The sequence below is a fragment of the Myxine glutinosa genome, chromosome 6 (assembly GCF_964187855.1).
Source record: "Myxine glutinosa chromosome 6, kmMyxGlut1.1, whole genome shotgun sequence".
In the NCBI taxonomy this organism is placed as follows: domain Eukaryota; kingdom Metazoa; phylum Chordata; class Myxini; order Myxiniformes; family Myxinidae; genus Myxine; species Myxine glutinosa.
Window position 1 is genome coordinate 108320587 of NC_136266.1, and position 21332 is coordinate 108341918.

A 21332-nucleotide genomic window follows, 5' to 3' on the forward strand; every position below is an offset into this window, starting at 1 on the left:
GATTTGTCAATCGGGGAGGCATATTAACAGACGAATGAAACAGATTTGCTCAAATTCTGATTTTTAAAAATCGATCGCATTTCACATAAAGTTTCACATCGCATACACTCCCATGCCAAGTACAGAACAGTAGCTGCGGCGAAGGTATGCGCTCTACCGAGTGCCCGGATTCTAGTTTTACCAATAAATTAGACCGTAATTTTACCGTAATTGCAATCACCACATAAAAGACACCACGGGTTTATCTGATGGTATTAGGATAAAATTAATGCTTTTGTTTGCACAAAAGAGATTTTGAGTGACATTTTCAAACATCTTTTTAACAGTAGCATCATCGTGGAAGCTTCCTTATTGACATCATGGTTGGTGTCACTGTGGATGGTTAAACAAAGACGATGACCAAAATACCAGGTGTCCTCTAGTCTAAATGATTGAAACCCCACCTGGCTACAGAAGAACGTTTCCTCAGACTCAAATCAAATCTCAGATACGGATACAAATATGTTTGCTATCCACTTACCATTCAGAAGAATATGGATTAGCAATGAACTAATCATGTCGCACAACACAGGTCTTGCCATTCTGGAGGGTGTAAGCCAAAATATTTTGTTTGGCATGTCATGTTATGATGTCATTACAGTTTTCTCCCCCAAATATAAACTCCCTACCAGTATCTAGGATATGGATTAGCATATTTGACAACCACACACAGTGCCCTCATTCTCCACCAAGGAGGCGAGAGTTGATAAGTGTTATTTTCCTCCACCACTCGAAACCTCTTTTTTGTGGGATTCATACCAGATCTGGGCACAGGGAAGAGTAAAGTGACAAAGGATAAAAAAAGAATCAAACTGACACCGGGTAGCCACATATAGACAAAATACACAAGGGAAAGAACGAACAGGAAAAGTGGAGAGAGATGGGAGAGGAGGAAATGACAACCTGCAAGTAACAGGGTTGGGTGAGTTTGGGTTAATAGGGGTAGAAATGATTACAGGTGAAGATGGATGGGAGATGACATGAGATGGTGGTGCAACGCTTGCTTGAAGCACTGGAGTGGAAAGTAGGATTGAACAGTCTCAGTGAGGCAGTTCCACTGACAGGTGAAAAGAGGAGCAGACTAGGTGTGTGGTGAACCTGGACTTTGGGAGTTTAACAAGGAGCGAGTTACTGGAAGAACCTGCCAATCTTGGAGTTGATGTGGAGGGCTAGTGGGCCGAGAGATCAGAGGGAGCTGAACTAAAGGGATCATTTGAAGAGAGGTGGTCACATTAGGAGCATTCCAGGCAAATGTGTGGTGGTCAGAGAAAATTTTACACTATTGTGGATATTTGTGCAAAATAAATCTGGGGATTAAAAAAAAAGACAAGGCCTTCTGGAATCACTCATATTATGCACCAATAGGTTACAATTACCTCCAAATTATATACACGTTCCGACAATCCTAACTATCCAAAGACATCACAAACACCGAGTAAATCTCGCATTTTAACCTGTGGTAAAGCTCATGGTAAAATGCTATGGTCACGGACTTGATTCATGGTGTGGATTGGAGCCTGCGTAGGTCTCACATTCGCAGGCCTGCATTTAAAAAGCCTCAAATGAGGCCCTCACAGCCAAATAAGGTTAAAACAATAACTACAGTAATTATGTGAAAGTCCACATTTGAATAAAGGGTTAACAAAACTTAATAAAGCAATATTTTCAGAAACTTTTGCTATTTTTACAAAATAAACTAATTTTTTGAATCTATCAAAGATTCCAAAAAAACAAAACAACTTATGACGGCCTTTGGAGGGGTTTTTGGTTACAAATGGCGGGCTTCCTCTCTAGTCGTAGTCAACGTGTGGCCCTGAATGGGTTTCTCTCATCTCCTCTTCCTGTTCAGGCTGGAGTTCCCCAAGGCAGTGTTCTGGGCCCTGTGCTTTTTCTGGTCTTCATCAATGATCTCTCCCCGCTCTTGCAGGGAAAATGGCCTTTAAAATGCCTGTTGTGTTGTTGTTGTATCAATGATCTCTCCGACTCTCTTGAAAATCCTCTCTGTCTCTTTGCTGATGACTCCACTCTCTGCCGCTCCATTCCTCATCCCTCAGATCGGCAGTCTGCAGCCTCCTCACTCTCTGCAGACCTGGACAAAATCACTGACTGGGCAAACAAGTGGAACATGTCTTTCGATCCTGACAAATCTCACACTCTTACTATGTCTCTCCGAAAAGACCGACTGGACAACCCTCCCATCCACTTTCTGAATAATCCTCTCCAAGAGGTTCTGTCACAAGCTTTTGGGTCTCACTATCTGCCATGATCTTTCCTGGGAAAACCACATTTCAAATCTGGCCTCCAAAGCCAGTCGCCGACTAGGCATCCTTCGTCATGCGAAGTCCTTCCTTGGCACACCTGAGCTCCTCACCACATACAAGGCTTTCATCCGCAGCTCAATGGAATACTGCTCTCCCCTCTGGGCTGGTGCTCCTGCCTCACACCTAGCTCGTCTTCACGCTGTTGAAACCAAAGCGTTCAGAATCATTGGAATCTCCCGTGATGAAGCTACTTCCGAGGGCCTTTCACTTACTCACCGCAGGCAGGTTTGGTAGTCTTTCTGTCTTCTACCGACTCCTCTCCAGCCTTGCTCCTCCAGCTCTCTCTGGGCTCTGTCCCCCAAATATTCCTAAAGGTCACACAAGATCTGCCTGCAACCCTCTTATGGTTAAACTGCCAAAATCTAGGCTCTCTGCTCACCTTCACTCTTTCATTCCTCTTTTCTCCCGCCTCTGGAACAAACTCCCCCACTCCCTTCAATCCCACTCCTCCCTCCAGGTCTTTAAAACAGCTGTTCACCACCATCTCTTATCTTCCCCCATCCAAAACCTTGATCTGCTCTACCCCCGCTAATTTCACCTCAAATCCTCTTTTTTGAAATACCAACTTTTTTCCTGGAAGTCCTTGGTGTCCTTGTGTTTATACTTCTCCTACCCCCCCCCCCCCCCTTCCCACGCCGCCTCCCCCCAAGCCCTCTCCCTCCCACACATTCCAGATGTCCCTAAAAAATGTTGTGTTTATGTGCTTCCCCTTCTCTCCCCATCTTGTCTACCGCTCCCCTTTTTATACAATTTGTTTGTCTGTTTGATTTGTTTGTGATAAAGGTTAGCTCTTTCACGAGCCTCGATTACATATACAAAAAAAGAAAGAAAAAAAAAAGGCAACCTGTACAAAACAATGGTATTTTGTTACCAAGATATACAGTTAATAAATTATGCAAGTTTAGAATGAAGCAAATTCTTGCAGAACACCGACCTGAAAGAACATCATGGTTGGACAATGAGGGGAGTTTGTGGCTACTCGCCCGACATACCTTTTGTAATAAACCAGCTCCTCCTGCAACAGGAACAGCTTTGCCTTGAGCTCATTTCTCTCCTGGAGAACATCTCGCAGCTCTTGTAGAGTGAACCGTGGCCGGTTGGGGTCATTGTTGTCCGTCATTTGCTGGTTCGGTCCCTGAAAGTAGTAGCGGTTTTGGTAGGAGCATGAATGATCAAAGCGATTTGAATCACTGCAGTAACCGGCAACAAGTATCCCACAAAATTGAGATTAGCGCATCAGGAGGCACCATTACAACCCAACATACCCAAGTTTCATCATCGACTTGTAATTCATCAGACAATATGCAGCGATCCTTTGAAGTGAAAACGACTGCTCTTACACAACAGTTTAAAAAAAAAGAAAAGGTCAACAATGAACTTGCTACAGGCTAAGCAAATCAAAATACTATCATCACCACCCACCAAGTGCATGTTGGTTTTAAAATGGTATTTACTTAGCATGCATATGCCTGGACCAATCAAAAACAAGCAAACAGCAGCCTGGAGTCCTCACAAAAACTGGTTGCATTTCAAAATTAGTTTTCGGATTTCCTTTCTTAATGAAAATAACCAGCAACATCACACTTCAAAAAACACGTGTATACGGAATACATGCATATCAATTTGCAAAGACAGCTGACGGAGTGGTGAGGATAGCAAGTCGATAGCATGAAACAATTATTTTATTCAGAAATGTAAATTACATTCATAATAATATAATCGCTGCAAGAGGATGCTCCTGATGCCTCTGATAAACGGAGATAAACTTCGAAATAAATGTAATAATACAAGTCTCCACTGAGCCATTCCGAGCAATCAACAATAATGTCTTTACACCGATGGGCAATGCTTAACATGAACAATCAATCAGTTGGAGAAGAAAAAAGCGCAAATGAGCAGCGCATGTACATTTGCATCCGGCTCGACCTCTGGCTGGGCTTCAAAGTCCGTTTCTTCAGATGTCTCATCAACTTGCTCCAGATACGCTCCAGCAACACAAGCTGCAGTCTCCCGTAGTTGAGTGAGTTCCTGCTCTCGCACTTGCATTCCAGCCTCGAGTTCAGCCCGTTGGCCAGCCAGGGCTCGGCCCTGGGCGTCCAGCACGGCCAGTTTGTGTCGAAGCTCATTGTTGAGTTTCATGAGGCGTGCAAGTTGCTGCTGGAGCTGCAGGTGCACATACATGTGGGAACAAGCTTAGAAAGGTGGACTCCACCGGGTCATTTATTTATTGCAAAAGCAATTTGAACAAACAAATGGGATGAACCTGGGTTTGAGACCTGGATTTGAAACCTGCATTCCAAACTCCAATATCTCATTGCCTCTCCGATGTGAAACTTTTTCATACATCGCTCCATTACAAATATCTCATCGCTTATTGATGCCTCACATTCTATTATAATACATCTGTAGTAATAATAATTAATTGCTCCCATACCACATTGGGGCGCATCAGGGACGTGCATGACTGGTTGCAAATGTTTCCCTAGCTGAAAATTTGCCCAGTACGGGTCACTACTCCACTGCAAGCTGCTGGCAAAGCAGTCCTCAACCCAGGTAACCACACACAGTGACCTCTTTTCAAAAGTTACTGCAGCAATTTTAATGTCCACAAATGAAATTCTAGTCCATAAAACAGATTTATATCCCCTCCATGCCAAACTCATCCATGAAACACCCTGCCCTGCAAGAATCTTGGACAGTTTATAATCAAACTAGCGGGGTCACCCGTGGGAATCCCACGGGCATGGATGTGTGTGACATTTCGACATATTGAGTTATATGCTGCACATTCATTTTTACAAAATGGTTACTGGCAAGTCATCAGATCCAGAAATGGTGTGATGAACACAATTTATTTATTTCACATAATATGTGACCCCTCACTCCTCTCCACCTGACACTCTCCTGTCTCCACCTGACACTCTCCTGTCTCCACCTGACACTCTCCTCTCTCCACCTAGCACTCCTCTCCTCTCCAAACCCTCACATCCCTCTCCTTTCCAATCCCTCACCTCTCCAATCCCTCACACTCCTCTCCTCTCCAATCCTTCACACGCCTCTCCAATCGCGCCTCACACTCCTCTCCAATCGCGCCTCACACTCCTCTCCAATCGCGCCTCACACTCCTCTCCAATCGCGCCTCACACTCCTCTCCAATCGTGCCTCACACTCCTCTCCAATCGTGCCTCACACTCCCCTCCAATCACTCCTCTCCAATCGTGCCTCACACTCCTCTCCAATCACGCCTCACACTCCTCTCCAATCGTGCCTCACACTCCTCTCCAATCGCGCCTCACACTCCTCTCCAATCGCGCCTCACTCGCCTCTCCAATCGGCTTTCCCCGTCTCGTTTCTCTCCTTTTTCTCCCGTCTCGTTCTTTTTCTTGCTCCAAATCGGCCCGTCGGAATCGGAAATCGGCCCGTCTCGCCCGTCGGCCCGTCGGAATCGGAAATCGGCCCGTCTTGCTTTTGTGCTTGTGCGTAAATAAATTGTGTTCATGACACCATTTCTGGTGTTGGGCTAGCGGCTAGGGTGCCGGCTTAGGATCCTGGGTTCGAATCTCGGTCGATCGCCGAATTAATGCCAGGGGGGTTGACTCAGCCTGTCATCCTTCCGAGGTCGGCTAATTGAGTACCAGTTCACTGGTAATTCCCTGTTTGTCGTTGAAGGCGGCAAAAAGGGTTGGCGTCAGGAAGGGCATCCGGCCGTAAAACATTGCTTCAAAAAGGGGACAAAAAAACAACAACTACCACGGTCCCCGAAAAGGCCAACCCCCGCTTTGCGGGGAAAAATGGCCTCTAAACGGTGGTTTTTACACCCTTTCTGGATCTGATGACTTGCCAGTAACCATTTTGTAAAAATGAATGTGCAGCATCTAACTCAATATGTCGAAATGTCACACACATCCATGCCCGTGGGATTCCCACGGGTGACCCCGCAAGTTTGCATTTACGTTCGTCGATGGACTCGTTCGCCCGTCTCATTCGTTTTCTTGCTGCATCCTGTTCAAGTCTGCGTTCTTCATCGATCGTCTCATTCATTTTGGAAATAGAAGTTTCCACGCAGCGCATGAATTGACACGATCCTCAAGAGGAATTTGTCTCGTAATCATCAAATGATAAATGGCAAGTAAATTATATTGTGGAAAATTAAAGATTTCAAATAAACCTATTTAAAGTGTATTCGCACATAACTAATTTAAAAAAACGAAGAAATATCTCTCGGTAATTTCCTGAAACATATTTTACTTCCGGCTAATAATGTTGAATTAAATAAAAACGAAGAAATATATGTCGGCATCATTGTTGACGTTTTTGTGACGACTGTCATCAAACGAAAAAGTAATATATCTTAACGGAAAAGCAAAAGCGAATTTTTAATATATATCGACACGTTGCCGTCGGTGTCATGTTAGGCGGTGTATGATACACCATGACGCGATTTTAAAAAATATATCTGCATTTTCCCGCGTGTGTGGAATGTTCTCAATTATTGCTGACACCGACTCTAAAACGATCGATAAAAATGAAATCATATGGTGAGTTATATTGGAGATAAAGGCGTGAGAGAGACTCAATGGCCTTGAAGTTACAGGCATTTGAGAATTCATTTCGTTCTATAAACGGCAACTTTCATCGGATTTTCTTCTCGTTTTTTTTCAACCGAGTCTAAAACTATGTTAGCGACTGTGAAAAATGAAATGATATATCGAATTTAAAATAGATATCGACACATTGCCGTCGGTGTCATGTTGGGCGGTGTATGATACACCATGACGTGATTTATCTCTGCATTTTCCCGCGTGTGTGGAATGTTTGTGGAAAATTAAAGATTTCAAATAAACCTATTTAAAGTGTATGCGCACATAACTAATAAAAAAAACGAAGAAATATCTCTCGGTAATTTCCTGAAACATATTTTACTTCCGGCTAATATGTTGAATGAAATAAAAACGAAGAAATATATGTCGGCATCATTGTTGACGTTTTTGTGACGACTATCATCAAACGAAATAGTAATATATCATAACGGAAAAGCAAAAGCGAATTTTTAATATATATCGACACATTGTCGGCGGTGTCATGTTGGGCGGTGTATGATACACCATGACGCGATTTTAAAAAATATATCTCTGCATTTTCCCGCGTGTGTGGATTGTTCTCAATTATTGCTGACACCGAGTCTAAAAGTAAAACCATCGATAAAAATGAAATCATATGGTGAGTTAGATTGGAGATAAAGGCGTGAGAGAGACTCAATGGCCTTGAAGTTACAGGCCTTTGAGAATTCATTTCGTTCTATAAACGGCAACTTTCATCGGATTTTCTTCCCGTTTTTTTTCAACCGAGTCTAAAACTATGTTAGCGACTGTGAAAAATGAAATGATTTATCGAATTTGATTTGAAATAAAACTGGGGGAGAGCAAGACACCACGGGCCTACAAAACAGGACTCAAAGCTATGCGAGTTAATAAAATGGTGGATATTTGTTTATAGCCACTCCCAGAATGGGTGGAGCTATGGGTGGAGCTACTCTGCAAACCGAGTAAGCCACACCCCGGACAGACACCCAACAGATAGACAGACAGACAGACAGACAGAATCATCTACGGCTATTATAATATAGATAAGATAAGCTCAAACCCAGGTTAGATAGCTCAAAGTTGAGCTTATCCTGCATATTCCTCTTTCGATAAACATGAATCATTGAGTTCCCCAATAGTTAAAATGCAGACTGCACTGGCAACCAAGTGGAATTATAACGGACAATGGACAAAATTAAGTTATGCATCTGCATCATGATAGCTGATGTGCATTTTAAAGATACTTCATCAAATAATTTGAAATAAAAATGGTACAGGTATCAAAAGATCAAGAAAACCAACCTTAAAATTTAAATTCCAATGCCAGATAATAATAACAAAAGATCGTTAAATTTGGTACACTTTAAAGACAGATATTCTACTTTTACAAGTTGAATTACTTCATTATTTTTACTTTGATGAATTACTTTTATATTGAAATATCACGCTATATATCGTTTTTGGCCCAAACTATCAATGGTGAAAAATCACTTAACATTAAAAACTAGAAAAGCACTCCAACGTCATGACGTCGACCAATATGTGCCTCCGCCCACATTATTATATCATGATACATACCTGTACCAAGTTTGATTTAAATCCCTTCAGCTGTTCTCAAGCATCAGTTTTACCTGGCATGATCTTTGACATTTGACCTTTGATGCTGAAATCTAATCAGTTCATCTTTGCATCGCAATATGTACTTATACCAAGTTTGGTCAAAATCGCACCACTTGTTCACATGTTAGCTCGGTAACAGAATTTTTACGTAACAGGACATCTTTATACCTCGTGACCCCAAAATCAAATCAGTTCATCTTTACATCATTATACATACCTGTACCAAGTTTGACGTTTGACTTTTTTTTTCTTTTTTCTTTCTTTTTTTGGATACAAGATCGAGGCTAGTGTAAGAGCCAACATTGATCATAAAAAGACAAACTGACACATAAAACGTATGATAAAGGGAGTGGGAGACAACATGGGGAGAGAGAGGGAAGCACACAAGTACAACATTTGAGAGCAGGGACATCGGGAGATCTGTGGGAGGGAGAGGGCTTGGAGGAGGCATGGGAAGGGGGGTGGGTAGGAGAGGTAAAGAACACACGGACACTGCTCGGACTTCCAGGAAAGAAGTCGGCATTTCAAAAAAGTGGATCTGGGGTGAAGTAACGGGGGTAGAAAAGATCAAGGTTTTCAATCCCTTCTTCGATCCCTTCCGCCGTTCTTAAGTTATCTCGGTAACAAAAACCTATCACAGATGAACGGACGGACAGCCGGACAGACAACCCAAAACATCATGCCTCTGGCGACTTCGTCGGTGGAGGCATAAAAATTATTGCATCCTAATCTGGATCTTCCACAAAATCTCATCAATTCGTCTTTGTCACACACACAACCTGTCCATTAAGTTTGGTCCAATTTTGTCCATAACTTTTTGAGAAATCTTTTTATAACTAAAAGACAAACATACATAACAGAGATGCCAAACTATGAACCAATAAATTCCACATTTCCATGCCACCTTCAGTCAATCGTTAGGCATGACAGAGGGAGAAGTCAGGATCAAGTAGGTATGTGGTAAGTGGACATAGCATTCCAGCAGCAAGCATGCAGAATGGCAAAAGAAAGGGCCAGGGTCATGCAAACGTTTTGCAGCTCTTCCCTCATCCCCACCAACTGATCACACTTCACCATCCGCAGTGCCTTTCCAGAGCCATACCTTCCTGCCACTACATTCCACTCCGCTTTACCTCCTCTCCCTACCAAGGCTAACCAACCACCAGACGAAGACTGGCCTCCCCACCTAGAGGGTCCCCCAGGGGTTCTCAATCCCCCAAGCACAGCAAATCAAACCAATCATGCTCAAAGTATCGTCCAAGGATGGTCCAAAGCCAGCCTCCCACACTTTGATGGATGGCTGGGAGGAGAAGTCTGTTTGACTGTGAGCAATATATCTCAAAAACTTATGGAAGGATTTGGATGAAACGTGGTGGACAGGTTGGGTGTGACGAGCACAATTCGATTCGATTTTGGTGAAGATCCGGATCCAGATACATGCAATTTTAAAAAAAATTATAAGTGATTTTTCAACATTGATAGTAGTCCAGGGGCCAGACCTGATTTCTGGTGGTCAACGGTACTTTGTCAGCTAAAAAAAAATGATATGAATTGCTGTCAAGTATTAGGCTAATAGGGATAAACTGATTAATGCTAGGGTAGATGTAGATTCTGAAAATGGTGCATTAATTTTTTTATTGACAAAAAGTCTCTTCATATATCCTATACATAGACATTTGTGCAAAATATTGTTGCGGATATGAGGATTGAGTTTTTTGATTGTGTTGTATTGTATAGTAAATGGTTGTGAATTATTGGTTTAGTCTGAGCCCTCCTTGCTCCAGTGTGTATAAAGGTCAAAGGGCGTTCCGGTAGTTAATTCCATAAAGCATACATTGAAGGACACTATAATACCCTTGTTCAGTAGTTTATTTCCTTATTCTGTGTATTAGGTTAAGGCTTTGTCTTCCATTAAAATGACACTCCATTGCACCAAGTGAAATAAGATAGATTCCCTTCATTCTTCATTCCCATTCCCAAAAACCTCCATTTCCCCTTTCGTCATGGCCAAGCCTCGATTGCCAATATTACATCCCCTCCAAAACCACCATTGAACATGTGCTCGGGTCGGGGAAGAAAGGCGTGCCCGCCCGTCGTCATGAAGGGCAGAGCCAGAGGGTCGCGCGACCAACCAGGGCCGAGGTGAGCACACCGATGGGCGTGTCCTGAAGGCCGGCGGCTTGATCGCCAGAGGCGTTATAAAAGCGCGCGCGCAAGGTCCTGAGAGAGAGAAGGTTGAAGGTCAATTACAAGCAGTTGTGCCAGAGATGGCAGACGCGCCCTGAGGTGAGCCAGAGAAGCAGCTTTGGCTCCACAAGCAGCGTTGACTCCACCAGGCAGCTTCAACCCGTTACCCCGCGGGAACCAGATAGCGGTGGCATCGGTGGCCGTCGAGGTCCAGCCGACGTCCCGTGCGGGATCAAGCCCGAACCATCTGCCCCAGCTGAACCTTCCCATTCCTCCTTCCAGCATTCATTCCTGCCATTCCATCCTTCTTGTGTACGTGAGTTTGTTCTGTTTGTTCTGTCCTGGGTATTTAATAAAGTTTGTATAAGCTAGTATTTTCACTGTGTCACCTGCTTTTTCCATGTTCCCTGTATATAACTTTGACTGCTCCTTTTGCTTGTGTGTGTAAATAATAAATCCCGTTACTCTTCTGTACGTCTTCTTCTTCCTCTTTACATTCGGTCGCTTGAGGTTTCCAAATTGAATATCTGTGGCGCGATCCGGCCAACGTTCGGGAATCGGGTTAGTCGGGAAAACTGTTCGGCCGCGGTGCCTCCGCTCGGCAAACAACATCCTTATCCGCGGACCGTAACAATTGGTGTCGGGAGCGGGAACGGACCCGAAGCACGCTTAACGCGCTCAAAATTACGAGCTGCCAAAATTTGTGTTGTTTTAAAGAAAAACCCGAATTTTGAAATCGCGCCATGGGTGGTCAAGGCGACGGGATGTCGGTGGGAGATAGACGGGATAGAATCGACCCAGGACCTCGGGGAAATGTATGTGGAGGAAAGAAAGGAGGAGAAAAATGGCAATGTGGTTGAGGAGGTTTCAGGCGCGCAAAATGGCGCCTCGCACATGGCTACGGCGACCGCGCCCGCGACCGTAGCAGCGCCACCAGTGGATTTGAACCTTTTGATGATGCAAATGAAGGCCCTTATGGACAAGGATAGTGAGCGATTAGAGGGCCAAATGGGGGCAATGAGGGACGAAGCGAGGGCTGATAGTGAGCGAAAGAACGAGTACAATAACGAAGTACGCGGGGTGTATGGGCGGCGTTGGAGCACCGAGCTCGGTGAGGGTGAAAGGGGTACCGTTGAGGGGTTAGACAAGAAATTTGAGGGGTTAGACAAGAAATTTGAGGGGTTAGACAATGGGATAGAAGGGGTGAAACATGGGTTAACGGGGGTGGAAAATAGAATGGCTGCCCAGGAGAATCAGATAGAAGGGGTGAAAAATGGGTTAAGGGGGCTAGAAGATAGAATGGAAGGCAAATTGCGGGAAATAGGGGAGCAATCCGCCCGAGAAATTAAACAAATGGGAGAGCAGATAGAGGAGGTGAAAATCGGGGTAGAAACCAAATTGGATGCTCAGAGGGATGAATTGGAACAGATGAGGGCGGCATCTACAAAAGAGAGGGAGGAGATACAACAACAACAACATGCATTTTAAAGGCCATTTTCCCTGCTAGAGCGGGGGTTAGCCTTGCGGTCCCCATGACAATCTTCTCCATTTTGCCCTATTTTCTGCATCTCTCCTTGTTAACCCCCTTGCCCACATTTCTTCTTCCACCATCTTTAGCCAAGTCTTTCTCGGTCTTCCCCGTCTTCTACTTCCTTCTACATTCATTTCCATCACTCTTCTCAACCAGTCACTTTCATCCTTCCTCAACACATGACCAAGCCATCTCAACCTGTTCCTCTTCACAGCATCAATCACAGGCTCTATTCCCATCATCTTTCGCAATTCATCATTTGTCTTCCTCTCTCTCAACGATACTCCGCACATCCGTCGAACCATTCGCATTTCCACCCTTTCCAACCTTCGTTGCTGCTCTACGTTCATTACCCATGTCTCGCTCCCATAAATCATAACACTTCTCACACATGCAGCATACACCTTTCCCTTCAGCTTCAACGACACTCCCCTCATCATCAGCACGCCATTCAATTCCCGAAACTTCTTCCATGCACATCTCACTCGAGCAACCGTTGCCGAGTCTGATCCACCTTCTCCATTCAGCATGTCTCCGAGGTAGCAAAATGTTTTCACACCTTCCAGCTTCACACCGTCTCCAAGATCCAACTCAACATTTCCTCCATCTGCAGCTCCCTCTGTGCACACCTTACATTTGAATGTAGCTGCCACACTGGTTAATGACCCTCTCAGACCACTACATTTCTGATGAACCCACTCAGCGCACATTGTACACTGAATGGAGTTCACTCCGACACCCTTCCTACACACAGCACAGGGCCACTTCCCAGTTCTTTCCACCTCACCACATGCTTTACCACTTGCCATCACCTTCGTCTTTCCGATATTCAGCTTCAGACCTTTTGTCTCCATACATTCCTTCCACGTGTTCATCTTTTCCTTCAGTCCATCCATACTTTCCGCAATCAACACCAGATCATCTGCATACAACAACTCCCACGGTAAACCCTCCTTTACGTTCTGAGCCAGCACCTCCATCACAGCTACAAATAGTAGTGGACTTAGTACCGACCCCTGATGCACTCCCACCTTCACCTCAAACTCACCACTGTTCCCGTCCTTCGTCCTTACAGCTGTGCGCGCTCTTTTGTACATTGCCATCACTACTCTGATCAACCATTCCTCCACTCCTAACTTCCTCAATGCCCATGTCAATACTTTGCGTGGAACCCGATCGAATGCTTTCTCCAGATCAACAAACCCAAGAAACAACTTCTTCCTCTTCTCCATGTACTTCTCCTGCAACTGCCTCACAATGAAAAGCGCATCTGTCGTTCCTCTTCCTGGCATAAATCCAAACTGCATTTCGTCGATCTTCACTTTCTTCCTTATCCTCCTCTCCAACACCCTTTCCAATACCTTCAATCCATGCTCCAATAACTTTATCGCTCGGTACGAGCCACACTCCAGAGGGTCACCTTTCCCCTTGTATAGAGGGACGAGGGTACTCAGTTCCCAATCCACTGGAATGCGGCCTTCTTTCACCACCAGATTACAGATCTCTGTCATTCTCTTCACACCCCAACTTCCTGCTGCCTTCAACATATCTCCCACAACTCCCGTCGGCCCTCCCGCTTTTCTACCCTTCATTGCTTTTATCGCTTCCTCAACTTCCTTCTCAGTTATCTTCTCTGCCGGTCCTAAAACTGGGTTACTCTCTATGTTGCCATCCCATTCATTCTCTGTATTCAACAGCATTTCCATATATCTTTTCCATCTTCCTTTAATTCCATCTGGGTCGACAATGATTTGTCCCACTTCATCCTTCAAGCAGCTCACCCCCATCACATCACACCTCTCTTTCGCTATCTGCTTTGCAATCCTGAATACTGCTTTCTGACCCTCTTCCGAATCCAAGCGTTCTCCAAACATTTTCCTACATGCCTCCTGCGCCTTTGCTACCTCTTTCTTTGCAGCCTTCCTGGCTGCCTTATAACTTTCATGCTCTGCTGTTTCTGCTCCCGTACCCTTCGCCTTCTGCCACTCCTTGAACTTCTTCCTCTTCTCGTCAATCCTCTTTCCAACTTCATCATCCCACCACCATGTTTCCGAGTGCCTCGGTGGTCCTTTTGTCCATCCACATACCTCACCAACGGCTCCCAACAGACTAGCTTTCATTGACATCCAACCACTTTCAAGCTCAACCACATCATCCTCGACCCTACTCAGCCTCCCTTTTAATGCCTCCCTTACTGTCACTTCTTTCAACCTCCACACCTTCATTCTCGGTTGGTACTTCACCCGCCGAGCTCTGCTCGCACCTTTCACCCTTACGTCGCAGACAACCAAGTGGTGCTGTGAAACAGCCTCCTCCCCCGGGATCACCTTTGTGTCTCGGAGGTGCCCCCTATCTCGCCTACGCACCATCAGGTAGTCAACGGTTGTCGTCGACCCACCTGACGTGTATGTAACAAGCTTATTATCCTCTTTCTGGAACTGAGTATTACAAATCAACAAATCAGCTCCATCAGCAAACTCCAAAATCCTTTCACCTTCTCCATTTCTCACACCATATCCGTAACACCCATGAACTCCGTCAAAACCATCCATACTCCTTCCCACATGTCCATTTAGGTCTCCTCCTACCACAACAACTTCCTCATCTTTCACGTTTTCCATCAGCTTCTCTATCGCACACCAGAACTTGTCCTTCTCTTCATCGCTCCGACCAACCTGCGGAGCATATCCCTGAGGAGATGAAGGAGGAAATACGACGAGGTGTAAGTGAGGAGGTCTCGGGGGTACGCGAGGAGGTAAAGCGAGGTGAAAAGCGTATGGAGAAAGAGGTGAGGAATAATACGGCTAGGTTACAAGGGGGCATAGAGGATTTGACGGAGGTGGAACAGCTGACGGTGGGACAGACGGAGTTAGTGGAGCAGGTACAAAAGAACACTGCGGTACTAGGAGGGTTAAAAGCGACACAAAACGACATTAAAAATGACTTAATAGCGACACAGAGGAAATGTCAGATGGTACGTGAGGGACTGACAACGAGGTTGGACGAGGTGACAGAAGTAATGGAGACGAAGGACCGGGAGGTGAGGACGCACAGAGAAACGGTCAAGGTAGCCTTAGAGGACGAAATTGAGGAGACGCACCGGGAAATAAAAGAGGTGAAGCAAAAATTAGAGGAAGTGGAAGAGGAGGTGAGTGAAATTAAGAAGAGACGGACAGAAACTAAGAGAGAAATACAGGAGGAGGTGATGGAATATGTACAAGGTCAGTGCTCAAATCGTGATTATGTGCTCACTAACCAAATAAAGAGTTTGCAGGTGGCGAAGGAGGTGCGGAGACGAGGTGCCAAGGTGAGTGGCGATATACGAGGAAATGTATATGATGTGAGGGGAGCTTCAGTCGGCTTGGGGGTTGATTTGGATCCGGGTGTTCGTGAGAGGCCGTTGGTGAAGTGTGCGACAGGTACGGTGTGCGAAAGAGGAGGTGTGCGAGAATGTCCGACTCTGGGGTGTGTGAGGAAAAAGTGCGCGCCGAGGAGTGAGTGTGCTGTCGAGAGTGAGTTGGTCATAGCGCGTGTGCGAGGGAGCACATGGAAACGCGTAGTGAGGAGTGTTACGGAGGAAGTAACGGGAGAGTGTGCGCAAGAGGATGCGCGAGAAAGGTGTGTAACGGACAGGTGCATGGGGAAAGAGTGCGCTGTCAAAAGTGAGGGAGAATGCACGCCTGTGGAGTGTTACAGAGGGTGTAACGGGAGAGTGTGCGCAAGAGTGTGCGCGAGAAAGGTGTGTAACGGACGGGTGCATGAGGAAAGAGTGCGCTGTCGAGAGTAAGGGTGAATGCGCGACCGAGAGTGGAGGTGAGAGTAGTAAGAGTGACACGGAGCGTGAGTTGGTTGTGACAGGTGAGAGAGGATGTACACCTGGAATGGAAGGAAGCACACCTGGAATGGTAGAGCGTGTGTGGGAATGCACACTGGAATTGGTAGTGAGGCACGTGGTTGGGTGTGCGAGTGAGGGCACACCTGTGGTTGTCACAGAGGAGGTGACCGAGGAGGGGGCGCGAAGAGATGTGTTGGTGAGGTGTGCGAACGACGAGTGTGTGCAAAGGTGTTCGGTGGTCAGGTGTGTGACCAAGTCTGTGAGCGGAATGAGTGTCCCTGGGTGTGTAAGAGAAGGTGCAATGACGAGGAGCATGGGAACAGCTGGATGTATGAGCAAGGAACGGGCTGCAAGCATGCAGGTGAGGCATCGACGGTAACCGGGTTAGCGGTTAGAGCAACGTATAGCCAAATCGGGCCCTCGGTGCGCGCCGAGCAGCTTCGCGTGCCGCGAGGACCAGCGGGGATCCGAACCATGGCGGTTTCGAAAGAACCGCCTTACGCGATCCACGCTGGGCCTCGCTCGGAACGGCCGCGTCCGTGCTCCACCAGGCGGAGCGGGCAGCCCGATAGGAAGGGTCGTCATGGCGACCCCTTTTTGTTGAGGCGTTCCGGCAGGTCGAGATCGGGCCATTGGATGGCTCCGTGCTGAGGTGGTGCGTGGGATCTCGGCCCGGGTAAACCCCCTTCCCTTCACCGAGTGTCGGACGCATCCAGCCGCCGGCACAAAACAACCCGCATTCATTGCTCGGCTTTACGAAGCCGAGCTTTAGAAGTGAATTGGCGCACCGAGAGGCACTAGTGAGAAGACTAATGACGAGGATAGTGGTTTGGACCCGAAATTGAAAAGCGAAATTTAATGATTGGCAAAGGATTGGCAGTAATGATTGGCAAATTTTTGATTTGTTGAATTTGGACGAGCAAAATTAATAGTGAGAGATACCCCATGTGGTGGGATGGCAACTCTGCCATCTCTCACATGCGGGGGCAAAGGAGCACTAGATTTATGGGGTTTATGGCAGTGAAAACTAGCCCGGGAGGGTTAGGATATAATGTAGGGATCTAGAGAAGATGACAATAGGTGACGTTAAGATTAGGTAGTGACAATGATACCTGTAGTGGGGACGCAGGTAGGTTAGTGTGGATGATAATACGTTTAAAGGGAAGACGGGGAGCACTAAGTTAGCAGGGCAACAAGTAGATTAGATGATGCCGTGTGAGTGTTGGAGGTGTATTCAAGTGTATTGAGAAGGGTATGAGTAAATGATTGTGAGTTGAGTTGTAGTGAGATTGCACAGGTGTGCAACTGAGCAGGTGGATGGAGCAGTGTGTGAGTGAGTGATGGTGATGGGTATTGTGCTGACCAAATGGTCCAGGAAGGAAGGAGGGTGCAGGTGGCACCAGGTGTGATTGCACAGGTGTGTGGAGAATGGTTGTGTGGAATAAATGGTATGGAGTATTGGAATGGATGGTCGTGGAGTGAGTATGGTGGAAATGGTGGAGTGGAGTGGATGGTGCGAAGGTGTGAATGGGGGAAGAATGGACCCCCCATCACGAATACCCGGGGAGGGTAGTGTAAGTGTTAGGTAGAGGGTACAGGTAAATTGTGGTTGGATATTGGCATCTGTGGTGCGGGTGAAAGAATGGTATTTGGATGGGTGCATTAGTGTTGTGGAAATGGCTGGGCGTGTAGCCTGTTAGTGTGTGTAGTTGGTTTGGGCACTCCACCACTGTGAGGATGTCGGCCAGGTGAGGCCGCAGGTGGGCTCTGGGAGCCAGTAGAGTTGTTGTGGATGGGGCCCGAGGATCCGGAGGACGGACCCGGGTAGCCCAGTGCCAGAGGGCACCGAGGGGTGACAGAGCCAGGAGGGGCCTTCCACAATTAGATAGGTTAGGGTGAGGAGCTAGGTAAGCTCGGGTGGCAACTGCAGTGGTGGAGGTGGAGGTGTGCAGACCTGCTGGGAGAGCTACACGCCCCAGTCCTGAAATTGTGCAAGGGCACAGGGAGTTGAATCGGGGGAGTGAGACCCCAAATTGAGAAGCACCACAGTTTGGTCAATGGGAATTGGTTTTTAGAACCCATAGTGTAAGATGGCCAATGGATTGGCAGGGAAAGACCCCGGGTAGTGTAAAGTGTATTAAAGTCATTTAGAAAGTAGTTAGGATGAAGATCTCCTCGCACCATCTGCATCCACTCACCTGAGATGACGTACCTCCACACCATGCCAGGTTGTTTTTATTATTTTTATTGATGCAAATGTTTGGAATGTGAGACGCATCATGACGTGGGTGTGACATTGTGCTTTGTTGTTCCATCTCTTCCTCCTTATGAGGATTGATGACGAATTGGGTGATGGCAAATTTTGGCTAGAGGGATTGTGGTGACGAATTTGGTATAGAAGAAATATGGGGAAGACGTGACAGTAGTGACGAATTTGTAAATGTGAAGATTTTGTAAATATGGGGTAAGGGCAAGGGTAGGGTAGGTGACAGGGGGGGTGACGTACGGTAGGGACGAGTTTTCTCACTTCGCTCTCCGTACGCACTTTGCCTTGCATTGCCTTGTTTGATGTGTACCCTTGTGACCTTACCCCTCGCTCATCTGTCTTCCCCCCTTTGTCTCCCACATGAGGACCTGAGCGCCACGGGGAGCGTGCGTGAGTCCGCCATTGTGCGCCCGGAACTCCCAGAACCAGCTGTCTGCATCGATGCACCACATTATGGACCACATGTCTGTGGCCGAGCACCGCTGATGGACCCCATGGGTTGGGGCATGGCCCCTCTGCTGGAACCGGCCATGAAGGCCCGAAATCTTGCTGGCGGACCTTGGCCACAGGGCACCGATGCCCCACAGGTGAACCATACATAGTCGGCCCCTGTGGGCCATAAATAAATACAAATGGACACGTTGGGTGCAAGTTTTAATACAAATAGGCCGCCAGCAAAAGAAAATGACAACATCTGGAAGAAAGCAAATAGCCAGCAGAGGGAGCCGAAGAGCAAGAGACCACCTGCAGGGTTAGGGGTTGTTGATTTATTTTTATTGATGAACAGTGATGACTGTGCACCGATTGGTGCTTGAGGGTGTTTTGGTGCGTTTCGGGTGCTTTCATGGTGCATTGATGCAGAGCAGACTGTCTCCCCCCCCAGAAAGAACAATCACAGGTCCTGGGTTAGTTTTGTAAATAAAATAGCGTCACTGTAAATAATGCTCCCCACCGTCAGTGTATAGTTGAAGACCATTCCGCAATTCGGTTAGCTGTGGGCGTGGGTCTGTTAGGTAGGGTGCAATGGAGCAGCGGGACATATTTATTTATGTTTTAAAACTGTCGCACTCAGGGTCAGGTTAAAAGTAGAGGGAACTACACCGACGTGTCACACTAAGTTAAAGTTATAGGCCCGGGACGTGCCTAAGAGGAGGAGGGTGCAGTGTTGCGGATATGAGGATTGAGTTTTTTTGATTGTGTTGTATTGTATAGTAAATGGTTGTGAATTATTGGTTTAGTCTGAGCCCCCCTTGCTCCACTGTGTATAAAGGTCAAAGGGCGTTCCGGTAGTTAATTCCATAAAGCATACATTGAAGGACACTATAATACCCTTGTTCAGTAGTTTATTTCCTTATTCTGTGTATTAGGTTAAGGCTTTGTCTTCCATTAAAATGATACTCCATTGCACCAAGTGAAATAAGATAGATTCCCTTCATTCTTCATTCCCATTCCCAAAAACCTCCATTTCCCCTTTCGTCATGGCCAAGCCTCGATTGCCAATATTACATCCCCTCCAAAACCACCATTGAACATGTGCTCGGGTCGGGGAAGAAAGGCGTGCCCGCCCGTCGTCATCAAGGGCGGAGCCAGAGGGTCGCGCGACCAACCAGGGCCGAGGTGAGCACACCGATGGGCGTGTCCTGAAGGCCGGCGGCCTGATCGCCGGAGGCGTTATAAAAGCGCGCGCGCAAGGTCCTGAGAGAGAGAGAAGGTTCAAGGTCAATTACAAGCAGTTGTGCCAAAGACGGCAGACGCGCCCTGAGGTGAGCCAGAGAAGCAGCTTTGGCTCCACAAGCTCCACCAGGCAGCTTCAACCCGTTACCCCGCGGGAACCAGATAGCGGTGGCATCGGTGGCCGTCGAGGTCCAGCCGACGTCCCGTGCGGGATCAAGCCCGAACCATCTGCCCCAGCTGAACCTTCCCATTCCTCCTTCCAGCATTCATTCCTGCCATTCCATCCTTCTTGTGTACGTGAGTTTTTTCTGTTTGTTCTGTCCTGGGTATTTAATTAAGTTTGTATAAGCTAGTATTTTCACTGTGTCACCTGCTTTTTCCATGTTCCCTGTATATAACTTTGACTGCTCCTTTTGCTTGTGTGTGTAAATAATAAATCCCGTTACTCTTCTGTACATCTTCTTCTTCCTCTTTACATTCGGTCGCTTTAGAGGTTTCCAAATTGAATATCTGTGGCGCGATCCGGCCAACGTTCGGGAATCGGGTTAGTCGGGAAAACTGTTCGGCCGCGGTGCCTCCGCTCGGCAAACAACATCCTTATCCGCGGACCGTAACAATATGAATAAATATTTTGTCTAAGCAAAGGCAGGATGAAGATGATATTCATATTTTCTTCATTAATTCAGACTCGCAATATCAATTCAACAACAAATGTATTACCTCCGCCACCAAAGGTGGATGGAGGTTATGTTTTCACCCGTCTGTTTGTGAAAAAATATCTCAAAAGGTTGTACGGATTCGGACGAAATTTGGCAGAGATGTAGCGTGTGTGACAAGGACAAAATGATTAGATTTTGGTGAAGATCCGGATCCGGCTACTAGAATTTTAAAGTGATTCTTCACCATTGGGAGAAGGGGCCAAAAACGATACATAGCAGGATATCTCAAAAAGTTATGGACATATTTGGACGAAACTTGTTGGACAGGTTGTGTGTGGTTGTGACAAGGAAGAATCGATTCAATTTTGGTGAAGATCCGGATCCAGCTAGTAGAATTTTTAAAGTGATTCTTCACCATCGAGTGATATGGCCACCCAGGCGGAGGTATGCTCTCGACTGAGTGCCGTTCTAGTTTTGGATATGCAACAGAATGATAAAAGAGTCTGTACTTAAAGAGCAATCACAATAAATGTACCTTTAAGTAGTAAAAAGATCAATAGTCTAACAACAGCGTAGCCAGAGAAATTTCATGCTGAGCGGATCAGGCGTTCCACTTG

General features: G+C 46.4%; 1 protein-coding gene across 4 annotated transcripts in view; it reads right to left on the reverse strand.

Annotated features, from left to right (window-relative positions):
• LOC137430166 (RILP-like protein 1) overlaps positions 1-21332 on the reverse strand; it is an 86907-nt gene that overhangs the window by 10632 nt on the left and 54943 nt on the right. For 2 of the 4 annotated variants that reach the window (XM_068120800.2, XM_078780354.1), the window contains exons 4-5: positions 4269-4523; positions 3353-3495 (exon numbers count right to left, since the gene is read on the reverse strand). In XM_068120800.2, the coding sequence (XP_067976901.2) occupies positions 3353-3495; positions 4269-4523 (398 nt within the window). The remainder of the gene's footprint in view (positions 1-3352; positions 3496-4268; positions 4524-21332) is intronic. The other 2 variants (XM_078780355.1, XM_068120801.2) reach the window with 1 other exon arrangement.